Raw genomic sequence first — 27071 nt, forward strand, 5'->3', positions numbered from 1 at the left:
AAGGGCCATACATTATATGTATCGGCAATTTAAATTATATAATGTTAAAGGTATATTGAATTAGATATTGCTGTTGAAACATGAATCTAGAATTGTAATTTAAAATAAGAAGAGAGTTGCCTTGGCCAATATGCGAAACTGTTTGATTTGGGCCTCTAAGCCAAAAGACGGTGAAATTTTCAGGCAGTAAGAGAAAAAAACAACAAACTCTCAAATCGGGCAGGTGACTCACTGGTAGAGACGGACATTGGCTTTCTGAAGTTCATCGGCTTTTTCATCTGGCGTGGGATTCTTGAGTTCTCCCCGTCTCTCCCCCAGTGCTGCTTTCATGATCTGCATGAGGTCAGGGCAGTCCTTCTCGTTGTCGATGATGCCAATCTGAGCTCGCCCTCCCCTCTCGCCATCCCGGATGCTCCGTGCCAAGCCCATTCCCTGGAGGACAAAGGGACGAGAGAAAAGTCATATGGTGGTAAGCCATAGAATCTGTGGCTCTTCTAGACATATTGTGTGGCTCCCGAAGGTCTCTGAGTATCACCGTGACCATATATTTTATTTTAGACTAGTTTATTTCCCACCCTCCCTTTTCTCCCTTTCCTCCTTTCTTTCCATGTCTTTCCCTCCCTTTTCCTTTTCTCCTTCCTTCCTTCCTTCCTTCCTTCCTTCCTTCCTTCCTTCTTTCTTTCTTTCTTTCCATGTCTTTCATATTTTCAATAAAATGTCAGGGTTGCCAAGTCTGACTCAGAAAATATCTGGGGACTTTGGGGGTGAAGCCTAGCAAGGATGTGACATCACTTTTGTGATGTCACTTCCAAGTCAAAGGTCAGGTGATGGCTCTTCCCAAGCTCCACCCCTTCTGATGATGTCACTCCAGCATACTGTACCAAAACCCCACCCCTTCATGTGATGTCACTTTCAGGACACTCCCCCAAACCCACCTCCTCATCTGAAGTCACTTCAATGCATCATGTCTTGTGGCTCTCAAACATCTGACGTTTATTCTATGTGGCTCTTACATTAAGCAAGTTCAGCCACCCCTGCCATAGATCCAGTCCCATCAGTTCAAAGACTCACATATTTGGACAAATGAGCGAGGTTGTCCTTCAGAGCCACCCCTTATGTTCCACAGCAATTAGATTTGCCAATTTAGGCACATGGATTGCAGGTTTGACTTTACCCTGCAGCCACAGGTTGGCATTTTCATGCACAAAGGACACATTAAAAATACCATCTGGATTTTTCAAAACTGACCCTGGATTTCTCAGCGATGTTGCACGAAGGCCCATTCCACTGGATCAGCACTTTGCCAAGGTCCAACAGGAAAACATCCCCTTTATTGAACTCATCCCAGGAGAGATCTACCTGTTGGGGGGGGGGGGAGGCAAAGGTTAATAGGAAGCACAAGAATAGTACAAGGGGCAGGTGAATGGTATGAGCCACAGCCAACCTATCTATTTAGTAGGCATTAAAATGCATTGGCCCCATTCATGCTAACGCTTCTAGACACTGGGAGGCAGGGCTTTTTTTCAGCAGGAACGCAGTGGAATGGAGTTCCGGCACCTCTTGAAAATGGTCACATGGCCGGTGGCCCCGCCCCCTGATCTCCAGACAGAGGGGAGTTTAGATCGGCAATCTAAACTCCCCTCTGTCTGAAGATCAGGGGGCGGGGCCACCGGCCATGTGACCATTTTTGCAGAGGGTGATTTAAACTTTAAAAAACTCCCCCCTTGTTCCAGTTGACCTAAAGTGACATCATTGTGTGGTCCTGAGTTCCATCACTGAGTTCCACCACCTCTTTTCCCAGAAAAAAGCCCTGCTGGGAGGGGTATGCTCTCCTGGATTTCCGCAAATGATGCAAAACTGAATTTTCCAAAAAGGCTTTTGACTCAAATGGGAGGGCTGTATTGTAGAGAGGAGGGTCTCAGATGCTTCGCTAACGAGTTAGGGACCATAGACCTCACCACTATGTTGCCTTACATATTATCTGTTGCTTTAAATATGTACTGCAATGTACTACCTGTGCTTTATGTTGTCTAATGTTAATCCTAGAAGTGATTGTGTTCTGTTCCAGTATTTTCTTCTATTTTGTACTGGATTCTTGCTAACGCTAGCATTGTTTATGGAAATGTCTTTGACACTGTAATGGAAATGTCCTTGATACTGATTATACTACGTTTGTACTGTGTAATCCGCCTTGAGTCTCAGTGAGAAAGGCAGACTACAAACAAACAAACAAACAAACAAACAAACAAACAAACAAACAAACAAACAAACAAACAAAGTCTAAGGCTTCCGCTTGCCTCTCATCACTTTTGCAGACAGACATAGAGAGGCTGTCCTTAGAAGCCATGGCATTTGTGCTATGTGCTCAGTGCTCCTGGGCTCAACCAAGGTGAAGTAGGCGAACAGAGGGGGAAGTTTATTGCTCAGGAAAACCTCATCCATGCGTCAATGAGAGTCCATCTGTGGCTTCCAAGTGTATGCTGCTCTCTATAAATAATTCCTTGCAAGTAGAAAATTAGCACCTTTGCATGCTAGATTAGCCTCATATGTTAGTTTTCCATACACAAAGATTTATTTTTCATTTTTTAAAAAATCAGTTATACAATCACGCCTCTGCAGTCTGACACAGCACAGCCAAGAATCTGATTTACCTCTCAAGTGAGAACTAGGCTTAGATTCGCCATATGTAACTTTCCTGTTTACATATGATCCCATGCACTCCCCTGTATGGAGAGTTGGGTGAATTTTAGAGTGGGCCTGGTAACCCAGATTCTGTGGCAGTGTGGGGTCGCCAGCTCCAGATAGGGGAAATATCTGGAGATTTTGGGGGTGGTGCTTGGAGAGGGTGGGGTTTGGGGAGGGGCTGGCACTCACTGGTTATAATCCCAATGCAGCCATTTTCTCCAGGGGAGTTGATCTTTAGCTGATTCCACACACGTTGGATAATGCACTTTCAATGCACTTTAGCAATCGTTTGGAAGTGGATTTTTTGTTTCACACTTGAAAAATTCAGTTCCAAATGATCTCCAAAGAGGATTGAAAGTGCATTATCCAACATGTCACGCCTGGAGATCAGTTGCAATTCAGGGAGATCTCCAGCCACCACCTAGGGGTTGGCAACCCTATGAATCCTTCCTGATCATCGCCAAAAGTAATGCAGAAAAGGTTTCCGGAGGGTAGGAAGTTGCAAGTCCCTTGTTCCAGACTTTTGCCAGCTGTTGGGGGGCACACCTTGCTCTTCAACACCTTCCCAGCAGGGTGAGCAAACCTTGCCTCTATAGCACAGGAGAGGCCAAAGAGAAGAAAAGGCACCTCTTGCTGCTCGGAACAGAAAGAGTCCTCTTCGGTTGCTGAAAGAGGTCTGTCAATCTGAGCATTTTCAATGCTCCAGTGGCATTTGAGAGCACATCCTAGCCTGTTCATGCATCAATGAACCCCACCGAACAATGCGAAATTTAATCCTCAACGAAAACAGCAGGATTCGGTTTTCCCATTCTTACTTCTGTGGCTGACACGTGCTTCTTCCCCTTGACATGAAGGAGACGCTTGATGTTATACATGTTGGTTTCCACATGCCTGAATCCGGAACTGATTCCTCCTTTCTTGTAGCTATTGGAAATAAGGAGGGCCAACAAGAGAAACTTTTTAAAGGCAGCCAGATTCCTAACACAGATTGCAGCTGTAGAGAAAGGGTTCCGGTTCTACAAAAGTGTGCCTCATTAAGGCTCTTGGTTTCAATGGACCAAAAAACCAAAACCGATTTCCCGTCCTCATTATTGTTTGTGTACTCTTAAAAAAACATGACAGCAAAGTGAGCTGTTGCAGCACAGTGGTTAAGCGGTTGGGCTGTGAGTCAGCACTCTGCTGGTTCGACTCCCATCACTGCCATGAGCTCAGCAGGTGGCCTCTCAGCCCCGGTTCCCCAGCTGTATAATGGGGATAATATTGAAACTGAACCCAGACAAGACTGAAGTGATGCTTGTTGGGAAGGCAGAGATCTTGAAGGACATTGTACTCCCCAATTCCTATGGAGTTCATCTCACCCTTGCAGATTCAGTTAAGAGCCTAGGGGTTATCCAGCGTTATTACTAGAAAAACAAGTTAAGGCAGTGGAAAAAAATGCTTTCTACAACCTCACTCTAGCCTGGAAGATGGCTTCTTATCTTGACACGGCTGACCTGGCCACTTGGATCCATGCTGTGGTAACATCAAGGCTTGACTATTGTAATGCTCTATACATTGACCTCCCATCTAAGTTAACAAGGAGGCTCCAATTAGTGCAAAATGCTGCAGCTCGATTGTTATCAGGAGTGAGTAGGAGCATGAACGTCACTCCAATCCTACAGTCGCTCCACTGGCTACCCATCAGTTACCGTGCTCAGTTCAAGGTATTGGTTATTACATACAAAGTTGTTTACGGCTTTGGTCCGGCATACCTACGGGACCGCCTCCCTCCCTATGTTCCTCCACGGCAGCTTCGCTCATCTGAACATGGTCTCCTGCAGGTGCCAGGCTACACACAGGTGAACCACACATGTGAAAGGGGGGGGGGGGAGGGTTTACACTTCCTCACTAGACTAGCACCAAAGAAAAAAGGAAGTGAGCCCAGGCACAACCAAGAATCTAAATCTAATTTATAATTGTGTATATCCACTACAAATAATCAAACGTGAAATAAATGAATATTAATGGTGAAAGTCCACAATCAATATAAGAGTAATTTTCAAAGTCCATCTGATGGAAACTTTGATGTATGATAGAATTGAATTGCTTGACTTCAAAATATATTGTGGCCTGCGGAAAGATACTTTGGTCTGAAATGAGCAAAGAGGAAATTTGCCAGCTCGTACTCGTTGCCACCTATCTTCTCCAGCGCTGTCTTCCTTAACAACGCTACTAATTTGCAATGGATGTCTTCACGGCTTAATTCTCAACAGCTGCGAAGCCTACTACCACTCAACAACGCCGGAGAAATACTATAATATGGCTGGACTTTGAAAATTACTCTTATATTGATTGTGGACTTTTCACCATTAATATTCATTTATTTCATGTTTGATTATTTTGTAGTGGATATACACAATTATAAATTAGATTTAGATTCTTGGTTGTGCCTGGGCTCACTTCCTTTTTTCTTTGGTGCTACACACAGGTGAAGTCAGCAGCAGCTCGTACATGGGCTTTCTCTGTGGTGGCCCCTATCCTGTGGAATGACCTGCCTGAGGAAGTCAGAAGAGCCCCCACTCTCCTGGCTTTCCATAAACGATGCAAAACCGAACTGTTCAAAAAGGCTTTTTACTCAAATGGGGGGGGGGCTGCATTGTAGGGATGGGGTCTCAGGTGCTTCACTAACGAGTTGGGGATCACAGACTTCATCACCATTTTTGCCTTATATATTATCTGCTGCTTTAAATATGTACAACCAGCGCTCCATGTTGTCTAATGTTAGTCCTAGAACTGATTGCTTTGCTCCAGTATTTTTCTACTCTGCCTTTCTTGGATCCTGGCTAATGCTATGTCTTTTAAACTTGTATCTGTTTTCCTTATGGTATTGTATTGAAATGTACTTGATACTGATGGTATTAACTTCATACTGTGTAATCCGCCTTGAGTCTCAATGAAAAAGGCGGACTATAAATGATGTAAATAAATAAATAATAACACTGACTTTGTTCACTGCCTTGAGTGAGGCACTAGTCTGTCGGGAGAGCAGCATATAAGTGCACTGTTATATGTGTTGCTATAGCATAGTGCTATAGTGGTTGGATTGCGAATCAGCACTCTGCTGGTTCGACTTCACCTTCTGCCTTGAACTCAGCAGGAGGCCTTGGGTGAGCCGCTCCTCTCAGCCCCAACTCCCTAGCTGTATTGTGGGGATAATGATAACATTGACTTTATTCACCACTCCAAGTGGGGCACTAATCTGTCTAAAAGAGCAGTATATAAGCATAGCTATTGTAAAAGCTGCTGTCGCATAGTGGCTAATTGGTTGGGCTGTGAGTCAGCGCTCTGCTGGTTCGACTCCCACCACTGCCATGAGCTCAGCAGGCGGCCTTGGGTCAGCCACTCCTTTCAGCCCAACTCCCCATCTGTATTGTGGGGATAATAATACACTTTGTTCACAGCTCTGAGTGGGGCACTAAGCTGTCCAGAAGTGTGGTATATAAGCACAATTGTTGTTGTTGTTGTTACTACTACTACTACAAAAAGTGCAACTGGACCAAAACCAGGGAAACAGGCAAGAATGAGATCAAAGGCATTGGACATTATTCACTGTTCATTGTTCACTATTCACTTATATCAGGCTTGGCGGCAATAGATTTGACACGCTTTCTCTCTAGCTACCCTTCATTTCCTCATCACTCACATGATGCCTTTCTTGAAATAGCTTTTAAAGGCTGCCGATTCGTATCCTTGCACCTCTCGATGTTGCACGGGGTTCCCTCCCAGCATGTCGTCCAGCTGAGTCACGTAGAAAGCGGCTGCCCCTTGCTCGTCTTGAGAAGACTCGCGGCCGATCCAGAAGTGCAGGTCAGTGGCAAATCCTGACTGCGTCTTTGTGTTCTGAGACAAAAGGGACAGAGGGAATGAAAAAGGGCACCAGGCAAATATATTCCTCCAGTTACTATGTTGGAAATGTGGCTAACGGGAGCCCCGGGTTGCCAGTCTGGCTTGGGAAATTCTTGGAGATTTGGGGAGTGGAGCTTGGGGAAGGGCAGAGTTTGAGGAAGTGAGGGACCTCAGCAGGGTATAATGCCATAGACTCCACCATCCAAAGCAGCCATTTTCTCCAAAAGAACTGATTTCTGTAGTCTAGAGATTGGTTGTAATTTGGGGAGATCTCCAAGCCCACTGGGAGATTGGCAGCCATTCCCGAGCCTTTGGGATGTGTGAAATTTTTAAAAATATGTAAATAACCAAAAAGGAAGACAATCCCCTCTTAGAACTGTTGGGGCAATAAAGGTAAAAGGTAAGGTAAAGGCAGTCCCCTGTGCAAACACCGAGTCATTACTGACCGATGGGAGGACATCGCATCACGATGTTTTCTTGGCAGACTTTTTGTTATGGGGCGGTTTGCCATTGCCTTCCCCAGTCATCTACACTTTACCCCCGGGAAACTGGGTAGTCATTTTACTGACCTCAGAAGGATGGAAGGCTGAGTCAACCTTGAGCCGGCTACCTGAACCCGGCTTCCGCCAGGATCGAACTCAGGTCGCGAGCAGAGCTTGGGCTGCAGTACTGCAGCTTACCACTCTGTGCCACAGGGCAATAAAGATCTCCACTGATCTCAAGGCAAACTAGACCTTATTTGATGACACTCAGATGTCTGCTATGGACATCCCATTTCCCTGCTCATCAGTTATGGAACACACAAAACTGCTAACTACTTACTCTGGGTCGAGCTACAAGTGACGAATGACACTTGCCTGGCAAGTGAACAGACTCACGTGTATTCCTCCCTGTTCATTTGCCATTCACTTGCGCTCCACTTGATCACATAGGGAACAAGAAGGAATACACGTGAGTCTGTTCACTTGCCAGGCAAGTGTCATTCGTCACGTGTAGCTCGACCCTCTGCTGGAGAAAATGGCTGCTTTGGACTCTATGGCATCATACACTGCTGAGGTCCCTCCCTGCCCCAAATCCCATTCCCCCCAGGCTCCTCCCCCGAATCGCCAGGGATTTCCCAACCTGGAGTTGGCTACCCTAGGCATGCTGCCACAAACTCCTTGGATGATGGTGGGATAAAAATGTAGCTTCAGATGGGCTTAGTTATCAACAAATTTGTATTCTGGGGAGCCAATCTATTCTTTAGAGCTTAGAATTAAACTTTTGTTATGCAAACTGATCCCCTCCTTTTGTGTGGAGGAGGCTCCATTCATTATAAGAGCTTTACAGTAGTGCCTATGAGCAGATAGCCAAGGATTTGCATAGAAAATCCAAATGGAAGATTTAAGAAAGAGCCAGTTGCTGAGAAATTATCAGAGGCCGTTTCCACACACATTGAATAATGCTCTTTCAATGCACTTTAGTTATCCTTTAGAAGTGGATTTTTTGTTCCACACATGGAAAATCCGTTACAAATGTGCACTAAAGCGTATTGAAAGTGGATTATTTAACGTGTGTGGAAACGGCCAGAATGTTGCACTAAGTAAAGCGTTGCCATCCTCCAGGTGGTGGCTGGAGATCTCCTGGAATTACAATTGATCTCCAGTCGAAAGAGATCAGTTCCCCTGGAGAAAATGGCACCTTTGGAGGGTGGACTCTGGAATTATACCCCATTGAGATCCCTCCTCTCCCTATACCTGGCCCTTCTCAGGCTCTGCTCCCCAAATCAGGAATTTTCTGACCCAGAGTTGGCAACCCTAAGGAGAGTGGAATAGAAGTCACAGCTTCTAGCTCTCTCAGCCCCACCCACCTCACAGGGTGTTTTGTTGTGGGGATAATAATAACATACTTTGTAAAACCGCTCTGAGTGGGTGTTAAGTCATCCTGAAGGGCGGTATATAAATTGAATGTTGTTATTGTTATTGTTATTGTTGTTGTTGTTGTTATAAAATTTTGACAGAAAGAGAGATAATGTACAAGCTGGAAATAAATACCCCTTTTTTGTACAGGAGTCAAGTTTTTTTTACTACAACTTAATTGAAACGTGGCAGGGAAATCAAAATCGCTCTGGGAACTAGATGCCTCCCGCAGATTGATATTTGGTCAGCTCTCTAGATTATGTTCTGAAGCATCTAACACGCACTGCTATGTCTGAGAGACAGGAAACCCAGAGGCCACATCCCTCAATTAGAGGTCTATGATTTATGACAAGAATCCCCCATTTTGTCCTTGTTTCGAGGATCCCTCAGGGAGCCACCTGAATGTGCAGAAGGCCGCTGGAGAGAACAAGCCACCGGAAAAACAATACGTGCTCCAACCTGCACAGAACTTATTTTTCTAGCACCTTCTAGCAACGCTGCAAAGTAAACATTCGGGAAACGGTTCCGCTGCAGCTAGGTTGCCATAGCAATTAGTATAAGAAAAGAGCAATTTCAGGCCCTGAGGGCGAGAAGGGAGGGCTGAATACACCTCAGCTCTGAGGAAAAGGAAACCGAAGGACCGAAGTCCCGGGTCCCTGTCACCACAAAGTCTGCGGAACTAGATAATTGCAGCCAGTGTTCCAGAGGGGGCTTAATAAAGCCTGGTGCCAGCAGAGTAGCAGCAACAGGGAGGGATACCTTTTTTCCCTCCTGGCAGGGCTGATACGTCTTTAACAGTTGCCCTTCTCTAATTTCTGCTCTCACACACCTGCCACCAGGGCTTTTTTTCTGGGAAAAGAGGTGGTGGAACTCAGTGAGTTGCCAGCACAAGGGGCAACTCTTGGCGGGAGGTGGTGCCCCTGGTACCATATGTGTGCGCATAAAGTGCACGCATGAGTCCCAAGGCCAATGATGTCACTTTGGGTCAGCTGGAGCAAGGGGGGAGTTTTTAAAAGTTTAAATTGCCCTCGGCAAAAACGGTCACATGGCTGGTGGCCCCGCCCCCTGATCTCCAGACAGAGGGGAGTTTAGATGGCCCTCTGCACTGCTGCAGCGGTGCAGAGGGCCATCTAAACTCCCCTCTGTCTGGAGATCAGGGGGCGGGGCCACCAGCCATGTGACCATTTTCAAGCGGTGCCAGAACTCCGTTCCACTGCATTCTGGCTGAAAAAAAGCCCTGCCTGCCACAGATACCCAAGTCCTGCAAACTGGCCTCTCTGCATGTTGTAAACCACTTTGGAGAATAATAGGGTCTAAAAGAAGTAAATAAATAAATAATCTAAACCAAGCTCTTCTGAGCATATGAGGGAGCATGTGTTTTACATCAAATATGGAGTAATTTTAATGTCCTATTTTAATAATAAAGACCCATCCTACTGGATTAGGCCAAAAGGCCCCCTAGGGTGCTTCTTCCTCAGGATTTTTGCCCACGTGGAAAGCAGGAAGCCCCCAAATAAAAAGGGAACATCTGCACAATGTCATTCTCATTTTGACGGGCATCCCTCGGACTTTCCACTTTGATCCCAAGAAAAACAAAACCTGTTTTTCATCGGATGAAAGGGAGAACTGCGAGACGGGTGTGGCTGCAGCATCCATTTAGACTCCACCTGTATTCACAGGGGTAGGCTTGTCAGTTCCCTGGTCAGGGTGGAGGACCTCATCCCCAGCTTCTGTTGCCCACTCTCACCCCAAGATGTGACAGGAGAATTTTTTTTTAAATGACAGTATCATGTGCACTGTTATGCCACTTCTGGTCACTACCTGGAAGTGATAGACGGTAGCTCTAGGAATCGGCAGAAAACCAATGGTTTTATCATAGAGTTTCTGGCCTTTCCTAGAACTACCCTATGTCATTTCCAGGTTTTCACCGGAGAGGATGGAACAGCACATGCAACATCACAGTCTCCCATGTCCCTGTTCCCAAACCTCCCACTGGTTGGCAGGTGTAGCTTGGTACTGCCTAGCATCCTTAGGAAGGGGTAGAGGGGCCCAAATCAGCCTGGCATGAAGCCCACAGAAGCACTTCCAAGACATGTGTGATGATGCCACTCCTGGAAGTGAGGTTTTTGTATGAGCAAGAAAATACATGTAAGTCCCGCCTCTCCCTGCTGGGAAGGTAAGGGGTCTTGGCAACCCTCTGCTTCATCCATTTTCAAATGAAGAAAGCAGGATAAAAATGTTTCAAATAAATAAATATAGGAGAAGAGCCCCGTGGCACAGAGTGGTAAGCTGCAGTACTGCAGCCCAAGCTCTGCTCACGACCTAAGTTCGATCCTGGCGGAAGCCGGGTTCAAATAGCCAACTCAAGGTTGACTTAGCCTTCCATCCTTCTGATGTCAGTAAAATGAGTACCCAGTTTCCTGGGAGTAAAGTGTAGACGATTGGGGAAGGCAATGGCAAACCACCCTGTAAAAAGTCTGCCAAGAAAATGTCCTGATGCGACATCCCCCATGGGTCAGTAATGACTCGGTGCTTGCACAGGGGACTACCTTTACCTTTAAATAAATATAGGAAACTCTATTTAGGCCTCAGCTATAAATACATTCACAATAGAAGAATCTGTATGAGGGGTCTTGGCCCCTGGTGGGGGTGGGGAATCCCCCACTCCCACCCTCTGCCTCCTACCACCTAGGGTTGCCAGCTGCAGGTTAGGAAATTCCTGGAGATTTTGGAGCTGGCGCCTAGAGAGGGAGATGTTTGAGGAGGGAGGGACCTCAGTGGGGTATAATTCCATAGAGTTCAATGCCACCACTCACCTAGCTGCTGGGGAGAAAAGGTCGGGGAATAGGCCTCTCAGGAGGACTCCCGGGACGGCATGATGACACCACTCCCATTTCAGAGCGAGCCGATTTGGGCCCCAAATGGGCCGATCGAAGATGTCTGAAGTTGTCCATAAAGATGAGTGCTGCCTGCCCCCTCGGAGGATAAGTGGACCCAGCAGCCCTAGTCTGTATAATTTGTTCCATAACGTGTATTATTATTCCCTCTGGAATGTCAAAACCAATGCTGAATTGAAACAAAACCCATTCAGAAGACAAACCAGTCTCTCTGTATAGCTCCGCGCAGAACTGGCGACTATCCAATCCCACCACCGTGCAGGGTTTGTGGTTACCAGAGCTACTTACATGTAAGATGATGTAACAGTCCCCTTCAAAAAAACTCCCATAGGCCTTTTCAGGAACGGGTACCATCTTCATTTTCTAAAAAGGCAAAAGCACAAAAGATCTGGTTCACAGCATGCAAAAGCAAGACTGCAACCTTCCATATAAAACTGCACGACATGTGGCTCCTCAAGTCAAACGCAGTTCATTGGCAGCCCCTCGGGACTTTGTAAGGCTCCTGTTAAAAACTCTGTGCCTGCAATTGGAAAAGAAGGGATGGGTGGTTTTTAAACACCAGACAAGACAGGCAGGGTTGCCAACTCTGGGATGGAAAATTCCTGGAGATTTGGTGGGTGGAGACTGGGGATGGTGGAGTTTTGAAAGGGGAATCATAAAATCACAGGGTTGGAAGGTACCTCCAGTGTCATCTAGTCCAACCCCCTGCACAATGCAAGAAATTCACAACTACCTCTCCTTCCCTCACCCCCCCCCAGTGACCCCTGCTTCATGCCCAGAAGATGGCAAAACACTGTCAGGATCCCTAGCCAAACTGGCCTAGGGAAAATTGCTTCCTGACCCAAAGTGGCGATTGGCCTTACTCTGGGCATGTAAGAAGGGGCCACAAGAACTAAGCACTGATGTAACCCTTCCTGCCCTCCCTCTCACGATCTGCCCAGGTTCACAGAATCAGCATTGCAGTCAGATGGCCATCTAGCCTCTGCTTAAAAACCTCCAAAGAAGGGAAGGTAGAGTTTGAGAAGGGGAGGGCAGGGTATAACGAAGACCACCTTCCAAAGCAGCCATTTTCTCCAGGAGAACTGATCTCTATTGTCTGGAAATCAGTTGTAATTCTAGGAGATTTCCAGGAGGTTGGCAACCCTAGCATATGTTTCATTGTGCAGGCCCAAGGTAGGAGATGCCACACTACCCCCACATTTCAAAGATATATAATGTACAGGTGTGTAAATCATGGACCGAGGTCTACGATTCCTGCAAGAGCTTTTTAGCCAGTCCTTGGGATGCTTAACCATTAGGAGTATCAGCCTGTCAGGTCCTAGGCTACAGCTAGTCTTCATGTCAACCATTCAAGTCAGCAGCTGTGATGACAAGCTGTGCACAGCGTTGTGCATCAGAGTTCACATAGGTGTATTTACCGGTATATAACAAGATGGATCCATTACCTACTAGAGATGGGCATGAACCGGGAAAAAACCCGAACCATGTGGTTCGTGGTTCGTAAAATTTCATGAACCACAAACCATGAAATTTCACGAACCTGCCCCTGGTTCACGAACCGATTTGTTTGGTTCATGAAAATGTCACATCCAGGTCAGAAAATTGTCACTTCTGGGCCAGCACAAGGTCTGCAGGAAGTCCATCCTCTGTTGCCTAGGAAACTGATTGATTGGCACCAGGCTGTCTGCAGTGACAAACCAAAAAACGAACCAAACGAACCAGCCTAAAGTTCGTGGCGGTTTGTCAGAAATGGGATCTGACGAACCACTGGTTCACGAACCATGAACCGGCCTGGTTTGTGCTTAATTTTGGTTTGTATTTCGGTTCGTGCCCATCTCTATTCTCTACTCAGAGATTTAAAATCTAGATTTGCTGGGAAAGGCGCTAAATCCTGAAAAATGAAAGGGCTAGTAGATCACACTAACCATCTTCACAAAGCATCTCCAAAAGGCCAAACCAAGGCCAGTGATCTATCAGAGTTAGCACCAGAAGAAAGAACTCTCCCTGGTAAATAGATAGGAGCAACTAGACAGAAATTGCACAGCGAGAATAGAAGAACTAGGAGTAAGTCAATGAAAGACAGGAAAAAAGAGACTGTTTAAATTGAAGCAATAATTATTATATAATTGCTCTTTATGTCCGGAAGCTTTTCAGATGCACCGTGGGAGGAATACAGGTTCACTTTCCTCCTCCTTTCCAAACTACATGCAACCGTTTCTCAGAGGCACCTGCATTTTTGGCCAGTTCCCTGATTCTAAATGCTGAATAACTACTGTTATAAATGGCTTTAAGGATGTACAAGCCGAGTATCCATAAAGAATCTCAGAAGGAGCAATTTGGAAATCCCAGCTGATCCCTCAGCATTGCACCTTCCAAGATTCAAGCCACTTTCGGGCTTCAGGAGGCCAATTTACTCCCCCCTTCCCCTTTAACTGAATGCTCTCAACATTTAGCATTATTGCTCCTTCTCATGCCAGTTTAGCAACCGTCACCCATTCTTTCTTTCAGTTAATTTACTAACAGTGCAATCCTAAACAGAGTTACTAAATGAAATCCATGGGCTTAGGCTGGAGTAACTCTGTTTAGGATTGCACTGACAGTCTCTCTACATGTGACATCCGACATGTGAAGAACACATGTAGGGAGATGCAATGTTAGCCAGGAAGGGTAGTTTTAAAAGACTGAGCTGGCAGCAGGGCAAAGGCTTTGCTATACACTGGAGCTGTTTAAAGGGGCTGTAAAATGCCAGAAGGGAAACTTCAGCCCGTTAGAACCTCTCCAGGTCCAAGCCAAGCTCTGGAAGGCAGCTCCAGCCCATTTCCATTCCTCACTGCCTTCTGGTTGCCATCCAACAGTTTTAGACTGGAGAGGTGAAATTGATGAAGGCGAAGATGAAATTAACAAACCCTCAGAGGAGGGATCTCCGCCAGCTCTGTCTTTTAAAACTACCCTGGTGTAGAGAGGTGAAATTGACTTAACAAACTCTCTGAGGAGCGATCTCCGCTGGTTCTGTCTTTTAAAACTACCCTGGTGTAGAGAGGTGAAATTGACTTAAAAAACTCTCTGGGGAGCGATCTCCGCCAGCTCTGTCTTTTAAAACTACGTTTCCCAGCTAACATCACGTCTCACTGCACTTGATGGATACGCACCGAGGCATCTTGTGTAGAGAGATTCTGTAAGTCATGTTTTTTCTGCTCTTGTGACGTGATGATGTCAGAAATCGCGCCAGGAAGACGCTATCATTCTGACAGTTTAACGCTATGCTGGGACGTGTGGATTCAGCCCTGCTCTCTCTCTCTCCCTCTCCGTCTCTCTCTCTCTCTCTCTCTCTCACACACACACACATACACACAGAGCAACCTGAAATGCCCCCCCCCATGATGTTTCATGCATCATGGTGCGAACACAAATCCAGAAGTCTTTGCATGCTTTTCTTGGCTCTGCTCAGAAATGAAATGAGGTTTTCCACTTCACCTCTAGCAAGACTTACAAAATACTAGAAAAACGTGTTGGGCGAAGGCAGGAATTTAACGACACATTGATTTTCATAGACTGTCGCCCTGGGCTGCCATAGGGCCAGGCATACTCTCCTTGCATAGGGCTGTCAGATTAAGATCAATCCGGAAAGGAACGAGCCTTGTAGACCGGTACTGGCCACAGAAAGCAAGGTTAAACATTCACTACAATCCAGAGTATAGCAAGTTGAAAACAACTCCAGAATTGTAATTCCTACTTTATAATTTTATACTATTATATTATATTTTTATAACAGGAAAAAAGGTTTTAGCCAGTTTTCATTCTTTTGTTCCTTGTATATATTACAAAGTTTTATTACAATATTCTGCCATTTTGAAATCCACCTCTGTTTCATCGTATGCATAATACTGTTTTTAGTGCGGTGCAGTTTCATAACTATCAATTTCATGATGTTGTCATGAGACACCTATCCATGCCAGGCTACTGAGAAAGTCCATTTTCACAGGCATTGGCTGCTGTTGCAATACCACAAATGTATACAACCAGGGCGTTTTTTCTGGGAAAAGAGGTGGTGGAACTCAGTGGGTTGCCAGCACAGGGGATAACTCCTGGAGGGAGGTGGTGCCCCTGGTACTGCATACGCAAACTGCGCGCATGTTCCCGGGACTGCACAATGACATCACTTTGGGTCAGCTGGAACAAATGGGGAGTTTTTTAACGTTTAAATTGCACTCAGTGAAAACGGTCACATGTCTGGTGGCCCCACCCCCTCACCTCCAGACAGAGGGGAGTTTAGATCGCCCTCCGAGCGGAGCCACAAGCCATGTGACCATTTTCAAGAGGTGCGGGAATGCCGTTCCACTGCGTTCCAGCTGAAAAAAAGCCCTGTATTCAACATTTGAAAACTTAACGTAGAGCATGTGTTTCTGTCTGGTGATGGGGAAGGGAACAGGAGAAACAGATCAGACACCCACCCACCCCCCGCTTTTGCTTCCATTTTCCTAATTGCATTTTGCCCACAAAAAACTGGCACCAGCCTCAACATTTTTTTCTTTTTCTTTGCAATTTGAAAACAACCTCATCCACAGAGCCAGTTCTGGAGCCCCACCCCCTTCTCTCTCTCTCTCTCTCTCTCTCTCTCTCTCACACACACACAAATAAGAACAGGGCCGATTCCAGACGGCCCTCTGCAATCCAAAACGTTGCGCGTTGTTGCGCGTCATCGCGCGGAAAACGCGAAATATCGCGTTTTCTCGCGCGAGTTTTGCGCGCGGCCACACAAAACTTGCGCGAGAAAACGCGATATTTTGCGTTTTCCGCGCAATGACGCGCGACAACGCGCAACGTTTTGGATTGCAGAGGGCCGTCTGGAATCGGCCCAGGTTAACCACTTTGTACCCTGGAATCCCATTCAGAGGAGGTGCCAACACTTTTCCAGGAAGGTAACGATTCCGAACCACCATGGAAAACTGAATTACTTTGAAACTTATGCGCAACTTCCTTTTTAAAAAGCACCATTCTTCTTTCGGAAAGGGCTTTCCATCTCTAATGTCTATGGCTCCATTTAATACCACTCATTCTCTTCACATTTTTATCCTGCTGTTCCTATGAGGAAGTTGGGGAAGGGGGACACAGACTTTTTCCCTTCCCATTTTTCCACACAACAGCATTGTGAAACAGGAACTGGCTCAAGGCTTTTTAACAGCTATGAGACAGACAGAAACTCAGTTAGTGAAACTCCCCCCCCCGCCCAAGTTTGTGATTCCAGTGATAGAATTGCCCAGCCATGCTTGACAATTGGTGGGAACTTGTGGGGGCAAGGGGTACATGGTGTCAGGTGCACCATGATGTCAGTTCTGGGGAAAATCTGGAAGTGAGGTCGGGTAGCTCTAGGAATCACCAGAAACTCTATGGGAAAACCATAGAATTTCTAGCAATTCCTAGAGCTACCCAGCCTCAGTTCCAGTTTTTCCATGGAAGTGACTCACGGCGCACAAGACTGACTTTTTTCCTCCCATTGCCACTTGGAGCGGAGGCACCCAACCAGGCCTGGCACACCGATTCCAGTGACCAAATGGTTTTAATGTGCTGGACTAGTTTATCCCTACTGTGACCAAAGCAAATATGTTGAATATCCATTCTCCTGTCACACACAGCATGGGGACTAGGCAGGCCAACAATCAATCTTTTAGATAAGGTTTTGCAAACTGGGATATCCTGAAAGAATACAACAGTTTTGCAAGCAGTTCATCGAGGGATGTTTTTGTGGGCTAGTAACTTATGCGGGTTTATTAGTAACCTATGGGGACAGAGAACAAAGGTCCATACAACAGTCTGTTCTGATTGGATCATATCCCACGCATTCGGACACAACTACATGGGTTGCCTGACCTTTTCTGAGTGCAGTATAATGGTTTTTACCTGTAAAACCCATGTATATTTGGGAGAGTCTCTGCCTGCATTAACTCAGGCATTAGCTGTGTCCCAATTTTCAACATTAACTTGTTGAGTCTCCCACAAGAGACTCTCAGAGTCTCTCTACATGAGACGTGACACCTGAAGAACAAGTGTGGGGAGATGAAATGGTAGCCGGGAAGGGTAGTTTAAAAAGACAGAGCTATCAGCAGGGCAAAGGCTTTGCTAGACACTGGAGCTGTGCGAAGGGGCTGTGAAATGCCAGGAGGGAATCTTCAGCCCATTATAACCTCTCAGGTCCGAGCCCAGCTCTGGAAGGCAGCTCCAGCCCATTTCCATTCCTTGCTGCCCTCTGGTTGAAATCCCACAGAGTTTTAGACTGGAGAGGTGAAATTGACAGAACCTTCAGGGTGGCGAAGATGAAATTAACAAACCCTCTGAGGAGCGATCTCCACCTGCTCTGTCTTTTTCAACTACGCTTCCCGGCTAGCATTGCATCTCTCTACACTTGACAAACATGTGCCGAGGTGTCTCATGTAGAAAGACTCTCAGAGTGCAGTGAGAAATGCTACCAGCCATTGCTGGACTTTTTCTGCAGTAGCCCTAATTTTGTGGAACGGATTTCCTTCGGGAAAAAGTCTTCCCTTTCTGCTTCTAAGAAAGGCTGCTTGGTTGGGTGTTTTTTTTTTTTTAAAGAGAGCTTTTGGTTAACCGCAGACAGCGCCAGGGTCTCTTTTGCAATGATTCTGTTTACTAGTGACAATACTAGTGTGTATTGTAAACTATTATGGTTATTTTTGCAAACTGCCTCCCCTCCCCCTACTCCGGTAGAGGTGAAAGGCAAGTTAGACATGTTCATATAATTAAAATAAAGTATCCTCCTCCTTTCGCCCTATATGTATGGAATTCATTGGCAAGGTTTGAGGAGGGTTGCAACCATCCCGGCGGAGCTGAAGATGTCCCAGATTTAAAACTGAGCTCCAATAATGGAGATCAGCTCCCCTGAAGAAAATGGCTGCTATGGAGGGTGGACTCTATGGCATTATACCCTGCTCAGGTCCCTCCCCTTTCCAAACCCCACCCTCCTATGCTCCACCCCCCCAAATATCCAGGAATTTCCCAACCTGGAGTTGGCAAAGCTAAGTTACCCTTTGCACCAAGAGCAAGCAAATGACCGGAGACTGATAAACTCACACAGTGAAGAAGGGAGCTCTGACTCTCAAAATCTCCTACCCTGAAAACCTTGTTGGTCCCTAAGGTGCCCCTGGACTCCTGGGCCGTTTTCACACTACTAACCTGCTTCCATAACGTTGCGAAACATTGCGCAAAAAACGCAGAAGATAGCGTCTTCTCGCGAGAGTTTTGTGCAATGTGAGAACGGCCCTGCTGTTCTTCTGCAGACCAACACCGCTACCCACCTAAACTCACTCAAGAGTGGCATCAAGACCAGAGGAAAATCCCTCAGGTTGGGAACCTAGAGTCAATCCATCCACCTTTGGCACCCATGACAGATCCTTGAAAAGTCAGCATATGAGGGCACCCAGCCTGTGGCCAGCTAAACATGTCCAGTTGATAGCTGCCTTCTAGGGCTGCCAATCTCCAGGAGGTATCCTGGAATTACTTATCTCCGGTTCCCCTGGAAAAATGCTTCCTTGGCAGGTGGACTCTATGGCATTATACCCGGCTGAGCAACCTCCCCTCCCCAAACATTGCCCTTTCCAGGTCCCACCCCCCAAATCTCCAGGAATTTCCCAGTCTGGAGCTGGCAACCCTACTGCCTTCTACTGGGTCAGCCCATTAGACGAGCTAGCCCAGGAATTGTCAGCCAGCACAGGACTGGCTGCAGAGACCTCCAAGGTCTTGGGCAAACGGGCTTGTCTCCCACTTCTGCAGTATGAGATCATTGTAAACACAGATGCCAGAGAACGAACCTGAGTCCAGAGCTGCTCTGAATGTTGCACATTTAGGTTTTTCCAGGCCAAAATACTAAAACATTTCCCCTCAACATCCTCCAGTGTGGCAAATGCTCCCATTTTGCTCCCATTTGACCTGCTGTCCATTTGGTACCTTTTTTAAAAAAAAACCTGAGCTACCTTCTTCCTAGAAGAACAAGCATACTGACGGTTTCTTCCAAGCAATTACAGATCATATGACGTACAGGAGGACCACTTGTCAAGATGTCACTGAGGGCAAATGAAGCAGCATTGCCCACATTCTCAATGGCAGAGGGTTGCCAGGCCCCTCTGTTGCCTTTTTCTTCTTTGCGCCCACTCGCTCCCAGGCTATGTGATGGCATCACTTCCAGGAAGTGACGTCATCGAGCAGGGCCTTGTGCCGCCCCTGGGAGTACTCCCGCACCCATTTAGGGCTGAAATTGGCCTGCAGTGGAATGCAGGAGTGCTGCTGGGGTGGCACAATGAGCCCTGAAGTGCTCCCATTTGGGGCCCAAATCAGCCCACTGCGGAGCGTGGGAGTGCGCTGTGCCACCTGGGAGTATGCCCTGGGAGGTGTAGGGGGTAAGGTTCCTTGCCTTTTCCCCTGCTGGCTTGGTAAGCAGGGGTGAGACTGGGGGATCCCCCACCCCCAGTGGGGGACTGGCAACCCTCCTTTGCTACAACGTCAAAGAAAGTCCTCCGAAAGATGGGTGCTTTTCACCATCGCCGCAAACATTGTCAGAAGTGCCTTCCCTTTTGATGTTAGCCTCAACAGGGGCCATGTACTCAGCAAACCCGTTTATAGATCCTCCTCACAAAGATCACTGCGCTGTGCAGGATCATGTTGTTCTCTCACAATGGCAAGCGTTCAAAAAACATTTGCCAGCTCACAGCAAACAGCCTAATTCTGGCTCTGCGCCACCAGGATGATGAGAAGAAAAGCGCAGGATTTTCAAGCGTGCGTCCTAAAACTTTGTGAATCAGTTCTCTGATAGATACAGAGTATTCTCAAATAAAAAATGAGAAAATTTTATTGTATATGGAATAGTGTTTTAATGTTTATTTATAATGCTTTTATTGTTTTTAAACTGTACGTTACAAATTGTATGTTGTTACACCGCCCTGAGCCCGCCTGACGGGGAGGGCGGTATAGCAATGCAATAAATAAATAAATAGCCAAGGGGCAGAAGGGACTGGAACACGGTTTTGTGGACACGGCTGATTTCTGCTTAGCCATCCATGCATGGTATAAAATGCCCAACCCAGAAAACTGAATGTACACCTGGGTGGAGCTACAGGCAGACAGACCAGAAGGTGCACATACTTCAAAAGCCTAGATAAGGCGGCTTTCACTCTGCAAGTCAAGAGGCGGCCAAGTTTCCAAAGAAACAAGCCGTATGCTGAGGCCTGCACATCGCTGAAAAACCACAGAGCCTGTTTGAACCTCGGTTGAGCCTGTGACACCAAGATTCAACCTGCAGACAATCACCCCAATTCTAGTTTGCCTCAATTAGGGTTGCCAACCTCCAGGTGAGGCCTGGACATCTCCCAGAATTACAACTGACCACCAGACTACAGAGATGAATTCTCTACAGTCAGTTTGGTGTAGTGGTTAAGTGCGGCAGGACTATAATCTGGAGAGCCGGGTTTGATTCCTCACTCCTCCGCTTGAAGACAGCTGGGCGGCCTTGGGCAAGTCACAGCTCTCTCGGAGCTCTCTCAGCCCCACCCACCTCACAGGGTGCTTGTTATGAAAATAATAATTTGTAAACCGCTCTGACTGGGTGTTATGTCGTCCTGAAGGGCCGTATATAAATCAAATGTTATTATTATCATAGTCTCTATGGCATTACACTCCACTGGGGTCTCTCTCCTCTGCAAACCTTGCCCTAGGGTTGCGGATCCCCCGGTGGGGGCGGGGGATCTCCCACTCCCAGATTCCTCCCCCCGCCACCACTCACCTGGACAGCAGGGGGGAAATGTTGTGGGAACGGGCCTCCTGGGTGCACTCTGAGTAGGGATGCCAGACCCCCAGTGGGGGTGGGGGATCCCCCACCCCTGCTCCCCACACCCTGCCCCCACTTACCTAACCAGCAGGGGCGTGCACCGTCCGTGCACGCTCCCTCGCAGCGCTGCGTGCTTCCGTGCACAGCAGCTGCTGGGATTGGGCCCGTTTTGGCCCGGATCAGGGCTGCTATGGAGCATGGGAGTGCTCCTGCGCTCTGCATCACTTCAAAACGGACCCATTTGGGGTGAAATCAGGCTCGTTTTGGGCCCATTTTGCCGCAGATTGAGCCCATTTTGAGGTGCAGTGGAGCACAGGAGCGCTCCTGCACTCCGCAGCGCCTCATAACAGCCCCGATCTGTGGCAAAATGGACCAATTTTCGGGTGCTGCGGAGCGCAGGAGCACTCCTGCGCTCCACAATGCCTCAAAACGGACCCATTTTGGCACAGATTGGGTCCATTTTGAGCCCCTGTGGCGCACCCCCTCTCCCCCAAGGTAATTGCCAGGCCCCTGTCCCCCCGCCAGGAGGTTGAAGGGGCCTGGCAACCCTAACTCTGAGCGTGGTGCAATGTCAGTGTTGTGCAGGCCTTGGGAGTGTTCCTGGGCTTTATGCCAGGCCAATTTGGCCTGTTTGGAAGCCCAAATCAGCCTGGCACGAAGCCCAAGAGTACTTCCAGTGCCTGCGCAATGTCATCAACCCTAGATGTGAAGTCATCGTGCTGTGCTGGGAGCTTGCACAGGCGAGAAGAAAGAAAAGGCAAGTGCTAGGTCCACCTTCCTATCAAGAGGGTACGGGGACCTGGCACCCCTCTTCTTCCTGCCTCAGGCTCCATCCCCAAATATCCAGGAATGTCCCAACCCCAGAGTTGGCACCTCTAACCTTGACTAATGCTGGTTTCATTGCCTTCGCTGTGGGTGGGCATCTTTGAAGCCACCTGACAATAGGGTTGCCAGCCTCCAGGTAGTGGCTGGAGACCTCCCGGAATTACAACTGGTCTCCAGGCCACAGAGATCAATTCACCTGGAGAAAATGGCTACTTTGGGGGGGGGGGTGGACTCTATGGAGTTATGCCATGCCGAGGTCCTTTCCCTCCCCAAACCCCACTTTCTCCTGGTTTCACCTTCGAGATCTCCAGGAATTTCCCAACTTGGAGCTGGCAACCCTACCTGCCAGGGAGAATGCAAAGGCAGTGTTGGGGAAGACAGTATAGCTAACCATAGTTAGCAGTGTGGGCTGCATTCAGACAGTAACACTAACCACAGTTAAATTTAAGCAATGTTTTTTTGTGACGCCTGAACTGAACCATGTGTAATACTATTTTTTCTGCATCATAACTTGATATCTGAAGTAATTTTTATTGGGCTGCTTTGGACGCCCAATTGTGGGCAAAAAAGCGGCATGACAATATAATAAAAACTCATTTTTTCCACAAGCCTGTTTATTCTTTATTAGTTACTGGGAGAGCAATCAGGGGGTGTTCTACACACCTTCTGTTGATGACTATTTATTAGTAATTGATAACTTTTCTTGGCCATTGTTATATGTAAGTTATGTCTATATAAAATAACAGCAACAACAACATTCGATTTATATACCGCCCTTCAGGACAACTTAATGCCCACTCAGAGCGATATACAAAGTGTGTTATTCTTATCCCTACAACAATCACCCTGTGAGGTGGGTGAGGCTGAGAGAGCTCTGAGAGAGCTGTGACTAGCCCAAGGTCACCCAGCTGGCTTCAAGCGGAGGAGTGGGGAATCAAACCTGGCTCTCCAGATTAGAGTCCTGCCGCTCTTCACCACTACTCCATTATTGTGGATAATGTGCTTAATACTTTGGTCTTACGTTAGTAATACAGAGTTGGGGGTGGGGGAGGAAGGATTATATTTAAAAAGTTATATATAATGTCCAAATGTATTATTTATAATGCTGTATTCTAAATGTTGGTGGGTTTGGGGACTGATAACTTCTCTCCCATGTATTTTGTGGTAGAAAAGAGCAAAAGTCCAGTAGCACCTATAAGACTAACACAATTTGTAGTAGGGTATAAGCTTTTGTGAGTCAGAGCTTACTTCTTCAGATACTTGATTTATTGATTGTTTGTTATTTATTGATCATTGATTCCTTCACCGGTGATGTCAGTTACTGCATTATTTAATATTCTACATGCACATGAAGCAATGTTTATAATAAAAAATCGGGTTAAACAAAAAGGAACAATCAATTTGTGGAGGATACCAGGTGGGCTATACCTCTATGGTCCATATCTGCAGGCCCGGCTTCCTTTCAATGGCCGGAAGGCCCACCTCCGCTTCAGCGTCTGTCATTCTTACAGGTTAAACTAGAGGGGGGAAAACAAAACAAAAGTTAAGGATACCAATAAATCTATGGATAGGAACACTCTGATTTATTTTTTAAAATCTCATAATATTTTGCTGCATTTTATGCACTTAAATCCTGGTAGGAATATGGAAAATAACAAGGGTTACTCATAGACCAGGCTGCCAAGCAGCCCCAGACGAAAAGTTGGCAAACCCGATCTTTAGGCAAAGAACGGCCACCAAGCATAAAGTTCCTTCATCCTTTTAAAAACTGGCTCGCACAGACCAGCCTTTTATAGCTCATCTCCCTGTTTGGGTTTATTGCTCGCCGTACTGGTTTTTCTACCCATGTTCTCCATCGGCTCATTTTACCGACATTTTCCGTCCTAGCTTGGCTTTATTTCTGTCAAACAAAACCAAAGTCCAGTGGCACCTTAAAGACTAATAACATTTATCCCAACGTGCGTTTTTGTGAGTCAGAGCTCACTTCCTCAGATGCAATGGAAATTTTTGTTCTTGGCCCTGAGAATTGTTACATTGAGAAATGGTCTGTATATTTCCTAAACAAATAAAACGAAAACAGGAGCCTAGTGTTAATCTGTAGCCAGTCATACCCTTTGAATCTGATTATTTAAAGGGATAACTGGACAGGAAGACAGAAGATACCCCCTGTAAGCGGTCGGCCTGGCCTCCGCCATTTTAATAAACAGTTCTGGATATGGCTGCTTGTGATATTAAAAATGTTCAGGCCTCTGGAGTTAAAGTGGCTGCTGCATTGCCACTAGAGAGCCTCTAACAGTTGCTGAGTCCCGCCCGGGAGAACCTGGCATGCATGGAATGCTGCATAGGAATGCGAAGTGATTAAGAGGTGATTGGATTTGTAGTCCCTCCAGCCCCAAAGGTGCCCAGTGCAACAAAGGTCTCGCAGAGTCATCCCCACTTAACACATTCCTTTCCCTCCTTCCGTGATGAGATCTCCTGTTCTTGATTGAGGAGCTAATCAAATGACATTCATAAGTATATACAGTTGTTCCTGGGAAAGTACAGTCCCTACCTAAAATCCATCAACTCAGCTCCGGTGGAATTCACTAACAAACTACCCCTGTTGTACAGCGCTAGAACATGTTTTGCATTTGCTTTCACATACCCCAGCAGCTACCATCAAGGTAATCAAACCTCTTGTCAAACCCAGGAACCGACCATTGGAGCCTTTGTTCTAATGGCTAGGTGGGCTCTCCCACCTCAGGGCACACATTACCTATAAAGGTAGGGCCCTGGCCTCATTCAAATTGTGCACACTTCCAGATCCATAAGCACTGTTTCTTGAGGTTTGCCCACGCTTCTTGCTCTCTTGGCTGAGGACGCTGGCCATTCGAAGATACTCTCTTCTCTTGTGGACTGGACCCCCTCTTCAGGATAGGTAGATATATTTGCTCCCTCTTTCTCTATTCCCAATTTCTGACTAAGCTTCCTAGGACTCTGTGTGCACGTGTAATTATTTTTACCCCGTAATACTGCATGTATGTGCATGTCATTTTGTCCTAATAAAAGTTATTGTTGGACCTTAAGAAACAGCCTCGTTTGCTACTTTGGGAAGGGACCTGGTAGAAACTGGTGACAGATCCCTACGGTTACCGGCCTCTTGCATAGCCATTCTCCTTGCTAGCTAATTCCCCCACAAATCATTTTACTGCAAGGAGACCAGTTCTGGTAACACCCCCTTCAGTTCAGACATCGCACAAAATGGTGGTTTATTTGCTTAAAGTACCGTCAGATTTTGTCAAGCCAGGACCTGAGATTGGTTAATTGACCACAGTTCAGCTTAACTGTGGTTTCACGTCCTGTGTGAACACAGATGTCCTGACATAATCCTGTTTTACTCCCCAAAACTGTACCACCGCCCGTCCCCAGTGACAAAGTGAAGGCAGGAAAACCAGGTAGCTGGGATCTGCTTGATCATGTTTGAGCCAAATCCTAGTTTCACAAATTAACCATACTTTGAATAAATCTTGATTCTGCATGATGTCCGAACGGAGTCACTGAAGAGGATCGCAGAACCGGAGTTTCACTTCTGAACAAGGTGGAGCCACTCTCTAAAAAGCTTGAATGCAATATAATTTCCGGGCACCATCCCCACAGCACTTGGTATTTCTCTATCTCCTTCCTGACCACCTCTGCTACAGGCATAACGTCACATATTTTGATACCCTCAGTTGTGTCAGTCTATGGAAGACAGGATATGTTGAGGCTGACTCTAACCCTTGCAGCAAGAAATCCAGGCTCTTGAGTAAATGGGTTTTATTTAGATATTCAGGCTTCGCCATACATATGTCCATAGGATACACAGAAGCAATTAAAGGCATCTGGCTGTATACAGGCTCCTTCTTAGGAATGATGCATTGAGTACATGATACATTATATCTATCCCTTTACATGTTCCCCCCACCCTCATAGTCCAGCAGAACCTAATCAGTAGCGGGACGGAGGAGCTGTCCCAAGGCCGCTGCGGTGAGCCATCTGAGATAAGGGCTCCTCCGTACTGGAACAGGTGGACGAGGCTATTGCAACATATATCTAAGCTGGGTAACAATATGGAGGGACTGTGGGCAACAGACCTGACAAGTTGAATTCCTAATTCTTTACCCAAATCAGGGACTTCAGCTAGGATGGCATCACATCCCCGTCGAGCTATCTCCCCATCTCATATTCTTTCGTCTCAAGACATTGTCCCCAAATCTCCAGGAATTCCCTAAGGCAGAGTTGGCAACCCTAACTTCAGACTATCTTGTGACCAGGCACACAGTTTCAACTTCTCCCCTCTATTCTGATTAGTGAATTAGTCAGGAAAGTGGCCAGAGATTCGGAGAACCGCAAACTCTGCTCCTCTGATTCTGTTTCTCAATTTTTTGCTTGAAACGTATCTTTATTTCTAGATGGTGACCTCTAAAATGGGAGGAGGGGATGGGGGCAGATGGGAAGCTGCCCAGATAAACTGGTTGATCCAGTTTTTGGTAGCAACAGATCACAAACAAACAATTCATTTCACAACGAAGTTTAGGTCTTAAGGTCACACCTATCTTGTCAAAAGAGGCATCATATTTCCCTTCAACTTCCTCTCAGAGGATTTCTCTCTCACACTGTTTATGCTGCAAGCAGAGTGGATTAAACTCTGTTTTGCACCCATGGTGGAAAGGAAAATGGTGCCTATTTATGCTTCATTATCTTGAGGAATATGAAGAACCCCAAATTTGAAAAGATCCAGAGGAGTTAGCCATTTTGGTCTGTAGTTGCAAAATAGTAAAGAGTCCAGTAGCACCTTTAAGACTAACCAACTTTATCACAGCATAAGCTTTCGAGAACTACAGCTCTCTTTGTCAGTTGCATACAAGCTTTGTGCACTTGTGACAAAGACACCACCAGCAAGTGACAGGTCCCCCCCCTCCTGCTGGGAGGGTAAGGGGACCTGGCAACCCTGTCTGAGAGGTATACTGCCAATGAATAGGGAGGCTCTATTCTTAACTGTCATGGCTGACCACCATTACTCTCTCTCTT

The 27071-nt window shown here is 46.6% G+C and overlaps 1 protein-coding gene across 1 annotated transcript in view; it reads right to left on the bottom strand.

Annotated features, from left to right (window-relative positions):
- VILL (villin like) overlaps positions 1-27071 on the bottom strand; it is a 72696-nt gene that overhangs the window by 25707 nt on the left and 19918 nt on the right. Inside the window, exons 2-7 of the mRNA XM_054990873.1 lie at positions 23451-23539; positions 11654-11728; positions 6368-6564; positions 3501-3609; positions 1249-1359; positions 233-432 (exon numbers count right to left, since the gene is read on the bottom strand). Of these exons, the coding sequence (XP_054846848.1) occupies positions 233-432; positions 1249-1359; positions 3501-3609; positions 6368-6564; positions 11654-11728; positions 23451-23525 (767 nt within the window). The 5' untranslated portion in view covers positions 23526-23539. The remainder of the gene's footprint in view (positions 1-232; positions 433-1248; positions 1360-3500; positions 3610-6367; positions 6565-11653; positions 11729-23450; positions 23540-27071) is intronic.

The sequence above is a fragment of the Eublepharis macularius genome, chromosome 11 (genome assembly GCF_028583425.1).
Source record: "Eublepharis macularius isolate TG4126 chromosome 11, MPM_Emac_v1.0, whole genome shotgun sequence".
Taxonomy (NCBI): Eukaryota; Metazoa; Chordata; class Lepidosauria; order Squamata; family Eublepharidae; genus Eublepharis; species Eublepharis macularius.